The sequence below is a fragment of the Aristolochia californica genome, unplaced genomic scaffold, assembly GCF_029961685.1.
Source record: "Aristolochia californica isolate CCGP_79_NKW_82.1479 unplaced genomic scaffold, dmAriCali1.0.hap1 SCAF_8, whole genome shotgun sequence".
In the NCBI taxonomy this organism is placed as follows: Eukaryota; Viridiplantae; Streptophyta; class Magnoliopsida; order Piperales; family Aristolochiaceae; genus Aristolochia; species Aristolochia californica.
Window position 1 is genome coordinate 7,575,037 of NW_027182279.1, and position 11,314 is coordinate 7,586,350.

An 11,314-nucleotide genomic window follows, 5' to 3' on the forward strand; every position below is an offset into this window, starting at 1 on the left:
TCAAATTGTATTTCACAAATTGGCAACAATACTTAATACCAGAGGGTTTTTATCAGCGACAAATACCATCTCAGTGGAAGAACAACTTGCCTATTTCCTCCTAACTGTACAAGCCTATCGTGTCACAGCAGAAATGTTTGATAGATCGAACTGGTCCATAAGTAAATATTTCAACAAGGTGTTGGATGCTATCCTCAAACTTCACTCTGATTATATCAAACAGCCTTCAGAACGCACACACTCGAGGATTTTAAACAATTCAATGTTTTATCCATACTTCAAGGTAACATCACTTGCCCTCTATTTAGATTACTATACAAATTTAGTCAATACTAATGGCCCCGCTTATATAATTAGGATTGTATTGGGGCTATTGATGGAATGCATATCAAAGCAAACATCCCGCTTGAAGAACAACCAAGGTTCTGGAACAGAAAGGGTTATCTCTCACAAAATGTGATGGCAGCATGTACATTCAACATGCAATTCACTTATGTACTAGCTGGATGGGAGGGATCAACAGCTGATTCTCGTGTACTGAAGGACGCATTGACTCGCCGAAATAGACTATTTGTACTTGAAGGAAAATAATATATTTTATGCAGTAATATTTTATCTATTTTATCTTTAATTATTTAATGTAGAAAATATTTGGTATTGTAGGTAAATATTATCTAGTCGATGCTGGTTATGCAAATCTACGAGGATTTTTGGCTCCATATCGAGGAACTCGATATCATTTGCAAGAATTTGGAGATAATATTCCTAAGAATGAAAAAGAATTATTCAATCGAAGACACTCGTCTTTGCGGAATACTATTGAGAGAACTTTTGGTGCTTTAAAAGCTTGATTTCAAATATTGAAAGACACTTCTCCATTTTCTTTTAAGGTGCAGACAAAAATTGTCATTGCTTGTTGCATATTACACAATTATATACGTACAGAGGATTACAATGATATATTTGATTTGGAAGATGATGATTCGGATGATGAGTTTGGTGGAGGAGGTGATGGGGTTCAATTACGTGCAACAGACGATACAGATAGCGATGATAGCGATGGTCTTGTGGAAGAGGATACCCAAGTAACAAGCTTTCGGAGGCAGCGTGCATTAGAATCCACAAGAGCCGCACAATTTCGAGATGACATAGCGACTTGCATGTGGAATGATAACTGATGATTGTATCTTTTATTGTATTTGAACATGTGTTGTTCTTATGTACTAAACTTGTAATTTGATGATTTTAATGCTAATCACAAACTGGTTATTACAATAAAACTCTATTACATTAGAATAAAGTTGTATATTTATTTATATATTATATTTATTAAATTTTATTACTATATTAAAATAGATATTTAAGTCTGATAAATAAAATATAGTTACAATATGTATTTGATCAATTGATTAATTTTAATTTTTTAGAAATATATTATCAATTATTACTACGCATATTACATTTTTAATAAAATAATTCTTTATTTACTCATTATATATTTATTTATTTATTGTATTATATTAGTGATTTAATAGAGGTAATATTACGTACAAATATATAGTGTATTAAAGTTATGATTAAATCAATTTTTCCTCTTAAAACATTCATTTTTAGGCTATATTATAATTATTCATGTGTGTATTTCATTGCCTCACGTAATTACTATATTAATGCACAATAACATATCTAATTCAATTAATAAATATATTAATATATTTTAATTATACATTAAATAAGTTACTCGTGTAGTAATAATGATGGTTTTACCTAATTTGGGGTTCGAGGATTATATTGTAATTATAAGTGTACTGTACAGGTTTAGAGATTCTCTTATTTTTTATGTTTTTCTAATTAGTGGGCACTATTCACTGGAAACTGTTTTCCTGTACATGAAGGCGTCAACACTAACACTAAATGCGAAGATGATCTTCATGTACATGACATGACATGATCTTCATGTTGGACATGAACTTGATCTTCAAGAATCCACTTGGGGCACTAACCCCCCTTAGTGCTTGTAGGGTTCATATCGATTTCAAATTAAGGAAGTACCAGCAGAGAGATTATTTGAGTTGAATCCTTCAGATCCAAGGAATTATATAAAAGAAGATCATTTCTCGTGTTGCAATTGATTAAACCCTTTACTATGCAGCAAATAAGGGAAGTAGAGCTTGTTTATACGATATGTTTCCTGACAGAAATACTGAAGAAAGAAGCAGGGTCGTAGGCAAGTTCATGTCTCAGACATTTACTTGAGTGTATCACAATTTGGATTCATCTATTGCACTAAAGACCCTTTCCATCACTAATGCCCCGATTACAGGCGATGCTCAAGGGCTTACAACCGTTACCTTCCTTTGCTTTTGAGCCAAAACTGGAGACTGCACAATCAGTAGCAAAGAGATGAGAACTAGCAAACTTCTTACGACCACCCATGATTGGCATTGCTGCTGCCATCTTGACTCGGCTGCGGTAACTTGGCGAATATGTTTGCCCCAGCACTCCATTCACTCTTGGACTCAATGAGTTGAACTTGAAGTTGAGCTCCAAATGAGCGAAGCAGTTATCATCGTCTACATCGTAACCATGCAGTCTTGATTCCTCTTCAGTTACAGGCACCACTTTCGCTGCTATCTTGAGAAATTTCTCTGCTTCTAATACCACCTCGTTACAATCTGAAATTCGTCGAATACTCAGACCAACTTCCGGAGACCTCCATGTTTCACCCGCTCTGGTTGCAATGGAAATATAATTTCCATTCAACTGAATGAGCATATTGTCACTGGATTCGTTCCATTTTCCCACTTCTCGTGCTCCCAAGTAGAGTTGGTGAGAGCCAAACAAAACGCCGATGGACTGGACCCATGTGAAATCTCTCCTTTTCTTGCTTCTCTTGCCAATGAAGTGACCATTCACATGAATGTTAGAATCTGATACAAGGCAGAAGTCCTTATCCTTCTTTCCATGGAAATAGAACAAGACTCCATCCCCACCAATGAAACGCGGGTCCTGACATACAGCCCCTGGTTTGTCACAAGCTGTGTTCAAACCCAATTAGATTTTTTCATCTCTAAAAATAATAGATCATCGATTCTTACACAAAAACGTGTTTCACCCAGTTAGATTTTTTTCTTCTTTAAAAGAATAAATCAAAAATTCTAACACAAAAACAGACTCCTGTTCGCCATGATAAGGAGCAAAAGAAGTTCTCAAACACTGAAGCATGAAGCAGTATAAGAAAAATGATCAAAGCGGGAAGAGTAGCTTACGACAGTAAGGTTTACAGATCCTACAGTCGACTTCACAGAGCCTGGAGCAACCAGGGGGACAGTTGTGAGGGATCCCGTAGCACTTTCCATAGTAAGGGTTCTTGCAGCTGGCTTTCCAGGCACCGACTTCTGATAGGAGTGGAGCCAAGCAAAGAAAGCAAAACAAGAGCCCTGAATTTCCCATTACTTCTCTTCCTCTTCTCACTCTTCTTCATCTAAATTGCAACAAAAAGTCTGCAGTGAAGCAAGAGGACACAAGTTAGGTACTGCTTGGGTAAGCGATGCTAGTATTATACAAGAGTCAACACCGAACCAAGTTTATTTTATTTTCATGGCACTGAAGTCATTGATTCTCTTCACTCATCATAAATTTCTTCTGTTTTCATAACTAGGGAAATCGTGCCTTCTCCAAGTGGCACAGATCCAACCGCTTTTTCAATTCCATTTTTTCTCTCTGTTCTCTTTTAAAATTTCTGACATTTGGCAATATTGTTTTTGATTGCTTATGTGAGAAAGTGTGAGTCTAAATACATGTTATTTGTGAAAGAGAAACCTAATCATAATAACAAAAACGTGTAGGAGAAGGCTGAGCTGTATTCTTTTCAGCTTCTACACAAATTCCTTCTTCTCTTTCTTTCATTTTGGCACAATAATATCATTCTTTAATCAATAACTCTTAAAAAACTAAGAAGTCCTTGTCAAGTTCATTTCATTTCTCAGGGTATCAGAGCGAGATAGTGGGATATAAGGTGTTTTTTAACTCAAGCTAGGATTTTTACTACCAAATTCTGGTCTTTCCCGTGAAAGACAGAATTTTTTGGCCATCGTTTTCAATTCTAGGTGTTTCTGAGTTCCACCCAAACATCATTCAATAGACTCCATTGCTCAGTTGTTTTTCATTATTCGATATGTTGCAAGATTGTGGAAGAATGTTGTTTGAGTGGCAATTGCTAGACGAAGTTTGATTATCTAATGCATGTAAATCTTTAATCACCATTTAATTTATGGTGAGTATTCATATTTAATTTATATAGTTTTGTATAAATCATAATGGAAATTTATAGAGTAATTTCTGACAATTTACAAAGTGATTTCCTATCAATTTATAGAGTAATTTGCTGTCAATTATGCCTTAGATTAAGGCATAATCTTTTGCCTCTGATGCAGGCATAGAATCCTCAACAAGTCTTTTGTTACGCCTGTGATTAAGGCAAGCTGAGTGTTGGATTGGAACATATGTGAAACTTGGAGTGAAAAAATTCAAAAAAGAGGGTGCATAATACTTTTGGTGAAGATGTCAGCAACCTGTAGGTGAGATGGCACATACTATGTGTGAAGTTTGTACAAGTTCGTGAAGGAAATAATAATCTAATTCAACATGCTTGGTGCTTGTGAGAAACTAGATTGAAGCTAAAAAAGATTGCACTTTTGTTGTTCCATAAGAGGAGAGATCATTGTGGAATAGTAATATGAAGATCACAAAGGGGATGCATAACCAAAGAAGTTTGGCTGTAGCATGTGTAACAGTATGATACTCAGATTCAAAGTTGGAACATGATATAATAGGTTACTTTTTAGCGCTCCAAGAAATCAACTTGTCGGCAAGATAAATGGACTAGCAAGGGGTAGAATGACGAGTGTCAGGACAACCTGCCCAATCAGCATTAGAGTAAGCAACTAGGGCACTAGGAGTAGTAGATGGGTAAAAAGTGAGGCCAAAGTGAATGGTGCATTTGACATAGTGAAGAATACACTTAATAGCAAGAAAATGATCGTCAGTAGGAGCATGCAAGAATTGGCTAATAGAGTTGACTGCATCGGCAATGTCAGGGTGTATGATGGTCAAGTATTGGAGTGCGCTAACGAGAGACCTATAAAGACTGGAATAAAAAAATAGATGACCATTAGCAGATAGATGCTAGGAAATGACCATAGACGTATGGACAAGTTTGTTGTTGTTGGAAGATGGGCCCAAGCCCACATGACCAAGGAGGGCCCACATATTCAAGTGTGATGGAAGATGGGCCCAAACCCATAAGATATGGATCTACCATGATCGCACGAGCTGGTGGGACCCACCATGATCACGTGAGGTGGCATTATGAGTCTTACACAATAAGAAGTCTTACACAAGAAGAAGTCTTACAGAGCCACAATTATTATGGAAGGAGGTCTCACAGAAGAGTTTTAGTTTAAAGGTGTTTTAGTCATGTTAGTCTTCTATTTATATTGGGTTATTTAATTATGCTTGGACTTATCTTTAAGTGTTAGAGTTTGGGTGTAATTGGGACAAAAGTAGTTTAATTGTAATTGGACTCTACTACTTTCCTCTATTATATATAGAGGTTCATGTACTCTAATTATAATAGGTCAATAAAGTATTTCTCTTTTCCATAAATGCAACATGGTATCAGAGCAGGTTCTATGAGTTGACTTGGTCAACTCACAGAGGTAACGTGATAATTTTCTGATATATTATCTATAGTAGTTTAGGTTCGTATTTATCTTTTTTTTCTCTCTCTCTTTTTAGTCCCTATACCCGTTGTTTTCTTTGCTTTTTAACCCCTATATCGAGACTTTAATATTACATATTATATATTGACGGAAATATATTCGAGTCTATTTTTCAAGGAAAAAGATTTCTTTTTTGCAATCAGAATCATCTACAAAGAGAAATTGATATTGGAAGCAACAAAGGTCAGATTTCAAAAGAGGTTCGAGCAGCAGCAGAAAGTTTCAACTTCTGAGTTAATTTATGCTATCAAGAATGAGACTTTATATGAAGAATTATATATAAAAAAAAGATTTGTAAGTCTAGTTTCTTACATATTCAACCAATTCTATATCTGAGTATTTTATAAGGAGATATTGATTTTGGAGAGTCAATGGAGAAATAGTACTTAGTTCTACCAAATTACAGAGACCAAAATCTACCAGATAATATATCTGAATAAAAGTATATTTTATGAAGAGAAGTTATACTTGGATGAAATTTATTTTTAAGTCTAATTTATAAGGAGAAAATTTTATGTCAATCTGATCTATATTTAAGGATATATTCGCATTGAAAGAATCAAAGGTCATGTTGGTATCCTGTTGCATTGGAAAATACGAATTTAAGCCGAATTGTTCAATGTGTCCTTATTACTCTTAAGGGCTTTCATCATTTACCGGTTATCTAATGCTATACAATTAAAAATTTGCTACATCTATGTAGGTTCAAGTTGGGATCACTACCTGGGATCAATACCATTACCTTCCAACTTAAGGGGGAGAAGTAGAAGAAAAAGTACAAGAAAGAGTAAGAAAATTCAAGACCAAGAATCCTGACTTGCAATAATAATTGTGGTAATTATTGGTGATACCTGACTTGGCTTGACTTGATCCTATTTTTCTGGTTAGATTATTATTTTGAAGTATTCACAACTTATTATTTGGTACAAACTCGCAACAGATTATTTCAAGGGTCTTTTTACAAGGATTTTCATTATTTTGGTTTGTGTTATATGGGCCCAGGCATATTTCAGCTGTTGCTATTGTGTGTCTTTGGATGAGACATTATTATTAAAGAAGTGGTAACCTCAACATCTTATCTTCCTCTTTACCCATTACGCATTGGTTATTTGGCAGCCTTACTCCTACCATCCTTTATTTGACTTTCACATACATCTTTGGGCCAACCTTTTGAGTGTTGCTTCGGTTTAAAATTTAAGTCCATTGAGACTTTATATATATATATATACGCGTGGGTCTTTTATCGTCGTCTTGTGAATGATAGACATTACCCACTTATCACATCCTTTATTGCCATCTTGTGAATGACATGCATTTATCACATATCATGTCTTTTATCGCCGTCTTGTGAATGACAAACATTTATCACCCATTTCTACCTGTGAGAGTCGATGCTCGGGTTGGGACACCATGATGGAGGAGCTTATTACAACATATATGTTACCCCCCTTAATTGGCATTTATAACTCTTACCACTTGAGAGTCATTGTCTTGTGGAGGGACACAATGATGGAGGAGTTTTATTACACTTCTAAGTATTGCGTATAGACCCATTACTTGTGAGAGATAGGAGTGACACTACCTGAGAATAATAAGAGTGTGCCCTACATCCAGCATGGGTTATTACTGGAGTATGAAATGATGTCATACGGCTTGGAATGATTTTACTCTCACTTATCTTATGCCAGCTGGGTCTCATGGAAGAGAGCACCAGCATGAGGGGGAATGTTGGAAGATATGGAGGACTTTCATTTTATACAAGAAGATCCTATACATCATTTGCAACAAGTTGGGAGTTCATGATGTTCTCTCACCCCCAGCTTGAGGGAGAGTGTTGAACGATGGGCCCCAACCCATAAGATATGGATCCACCATGATCACACGAGCAAGTGGGACCCACCATGATCATGTGAGGTGGTATTATGAGTCTTACACAATAAGAAGTCTTACACAAGAAGAAGTCTTATAGAGCCATAATTATTATGGAAGGATGTCTCATAGAACAGTTTTAGTTTAAAGGTATTTTAGTCATGTTAGTCTTCTATTTATATTGGGTCATTTAATTATGTTAGGACTTATCTTTAAGTGTTAGAGTTTGGGTGTAATTGGGACAAAGGTAGTTTAATTGTAATTGGACTCTACTACCTTCCTCTATTATAAATAGAGGTTCATGCACTTTGATTATAATAGGTCAATGAAGTATTTCTCTTTTCTATAAATTCAATAATTATCAAGTAACTGAGCTCTAATAAGAATATCCCGTGCATATTTGAGTTGACTACTAAATAGTCTATCAACAGTTGGCGAAGCCTCAAGGTCGAGAAAGTAACTGAGAAGACCCAAATCCTTAGTGGCAAACTCAGAATTGATCTTACGAGTGAAGCTTTTAAGAAGAGTTGAGTTGTTGCTAGTAACAATGATGTCATCAACATAAGGAGCAGATAGATAATATCAGAGTGCTTATCAAAGACAAATAGAGAAGTGTTAGTATGGTTGCAGGAGAAACCAAGCTGAGTGAGAAAGGAGCTAAAGTGTTGGAACTAGGCACAAGGAGCATGCTTGAGACCATAGAGAGCTTTTTGCAACTGACAAACATGATGAGGGAAATGAGGATCAATGTACCAAGAAGGTTGTTGCACATAAACATTTTCATTGAGGAATTTAATCTTGACGTCAAGTTGTTGAAGATGCCATTTGTTGGTCACAACAATAGAAAGCACAATTAAGACAATGGTAGCCTTTACAAAAGGACTAAAGGTGTCAATGTCGTTAAAACTAGGTACCTAAGTGTAGCTCTTGGCAACAAAGTGTGCTTTGAGACTCTCAATGGATCCATTAGGTAGATATTTGGCATGAAACACCCATTTGGACCCCATAATGTTGATGTTTGTAGGTCAAGTGACTAAAATCCAAGTGCGATTATTTTGCGGAGCTTGAATTTCTTCATCCATGATAGCAAGCCTAGCTAAATTCTTAGTAGTGTTATGTTGTGAAGCCTAATTAATAACTGACACTGAGTAGGTCGTAGATCTTTTTAAATTGGGGGGCGTCGCTATTAGGGTTTTATGATCTTAATCTGAGGAGCATGTCGAGTTGCAACCCTAGAGGTTAGAGAGAAACACCTATAAGAGTGCAATTTCTCTTGTAAACTATTTCATCTATATAGTGGATTATTGTCGCAGCGGAAGACAGAATGTAGTCTTAACTTGAGGCGAACCAGTTTATTATTATTTCTCTCGTTAGTTTAGAATTAGGGCATCTAATTCCTAACAAGCAGCGGATTTGAATCCTTTAGGCGTAGTAGAGACAAGAAGAGTAGAGATGAATTCAAAGGATGCCACGATACCGAGGTTGGCCGGATGACGAGTTTTGGAAATACCAACTTTAGCTCGTGTAAGCATAGGGTGAGAACCTAACCGAAATGTAGAAGTAGTAGCAGGAGGAGTGACCTGTGTCTCAATAGGTTTTGGATTGGAAGTCGGGTGCGGCAAGGAGGGACCTACAAAAGAATCAGTGGCCTACAAGGACTCATCTTCAGGATCAGTAAAAATAGTATATGGGTTAAATCTGGATTGAGTAATGAGCAAAGAATGGTGTTCAAAAGAAGGAGGGTTCTGTTTGGAGAAGACTAGGTTCCAAAAAGTTGGAAAAATGGAGAGAGGAAAGGGGTTGAGCCTGAGAGATTTTGATGAATGGAAAAGTGTGTTCATCAAATTGAGCATGGTGGGTGATGTAGAGCAAAGATGTGATGGGATCAAGGCAACGAAACCCTTTATAAGAGGGACTATAACCCAAAAAAATGCATGGAATACTATGAGGTAAAATTTTATTTGGCATATACTCACGTAAGGGTAATCACAACTACCAAAGGGATGAAAGTTTTCATAGTTCGGAAAGGAACCATATAAAAGTTCAAATGATGATTTACCTCCAAGAAGTGATGTGGCAAATGATTGATGATGTAAACTACATTGATGAAGGCATCAACCTTCAAATGAGGAGAGAGATGGGAATGAAAAAAGAAGTGCTAGATCAGTCTCAGTCACATGATGATGTTTGCGTCTAGTACGGTCATTTTGGGCAGGAGTATATGGGCAAGAAAGTTGATGGAGAGTGCCAGAGGTACGAAAAATGAGTTTTGAAACAAATGCAAGTAAATTCATCCCCACCATCACTTTGAAAATTTTAATTTGGGCAAAGTATTGATTTTCCACAAAATTTTGAAATTGGATGAAAACATCATAAAAGTTGGATTTGAATTTCAAAGGATAAACTAGGGGAACTGTGTAAAATCATCAATGAAGAGAACATAATAGGCAAATCCTAAATTGGATTTGATGGGTGTAGGGCCCCATATGTCATAATGAATAAGATCTAACACATTAGACGACCTATGTTCATGACGTGAATATGGAAAACGATGATTTTGCGCAAGTTGACATGTACTACATAATGATGGAGAGGGCAATAAGGATGTAAGATAAAGATGTCCTTATTTATTTAAGGAAGAAATAACATAATGATGTACATGTCCAAAGCAAGCATGCCATAAATCATGGAAAGTATGTATATGTCCAAGGTGACCATGCCATAAATCATAGGAAGCATAAAAAGATTTATTCTTAAGGACAGAAATAAGGGTAAAGTTGCCACACTTTAGCATATATAAGCCTCCATCTCTCTTACCAGACACCACTACCCTTCCCATGAGAAGATTTTGAACAGTGAAAAGATTTTTAGTAAATGTAACAAATAAAGGAAAATAAGACGTTAATTTACTAATGGAGAGAAAATTTTGGTGAGATGACGAACAACTAAAATATCTAACAACTGAATATCTAGGGTAGAAGAGAGAATACCAGAGTGTGAAATAGGTAAGGGGGCACCATTCCCCATAATAAAAAATTCCTCACACATGTACGGAGTGGACTGATCCAGGATGGATGATTCATTGGACATATGGGCCGAAGCCCTAGTGTCCAAGATCAGAGGGTACATATCCAATGAGAGAGCACGATCCAGTGAAAGCCTCAACAAGATGGGCGCGAGACTCACTGGACTCACTGCGGGCATAATGTTGGTTGTAGTGATCAGCAAAATGACCATCAAGAAGACATATTTAGCAGCGAGGAGGGCAACACCCTTGATCAGAATGGGTCCAGCCTTGATTGTCATAATGACGACCGGAACTATTGGTTTAGACATTGGTTTGACCAGAGTCGTGTTGGGTTGACCGATCAAAACCACTGGGTGCGGCAGTGAAAGCGGCAACATGAGGAATAGAGGTCTCAAGAGATTTCTAGAAGAGCTAAAAGCTCTCAGCTTTGGAGACGAGGTTAGAGAAATAGGGGAGAGGCGTGCACACCATTTGTGTGGTGGAAAATGTGGAGAAATCAACTCCGAGTCCATGGAGAAACTAGTAGAGTTTATCGGTGTTATCAATAGGTCTATGGATTGCATGAAGTTCATCACATGGACCCTTGAAGATGCAGGTGTAGGTGGCAATGGATTGGGTGCCACACTTCAGCTGC

At 36.7% G+C, this 11,314-nt stretch overlaps 1 protein-coding gene across 1 annotated transcript; it reads right to left on the minus strand.

The window, feature by feature from the left end:
• Positions 1 to 2,286: 2,286 nt before the first annotated feature.
• LOC137938247 (uncharacterized) lies at positions 2,287 to 10,958 on the minus strand. Its single transcript, XM_068783239.1, has 4 exons — positions 10,643 to 10,958; positions 9,167 to 9,282; positions 3,270 to 3,398; positions 2,287 to 3,009 (listed from the first exon to the last, which is right to left on the minus strand). The coding sequence occupies exons 1-4, from the start codon at positions 10,956 to 10,958 to the stop codon at positions 2,287 to 2,289; spliced, it is 1,284 nt and encodes a 427-aa protein (XP_068639340.1).
• Between the last annotated feature and the right edge of the window lie 356 nt (positions 10,959 to 11,314).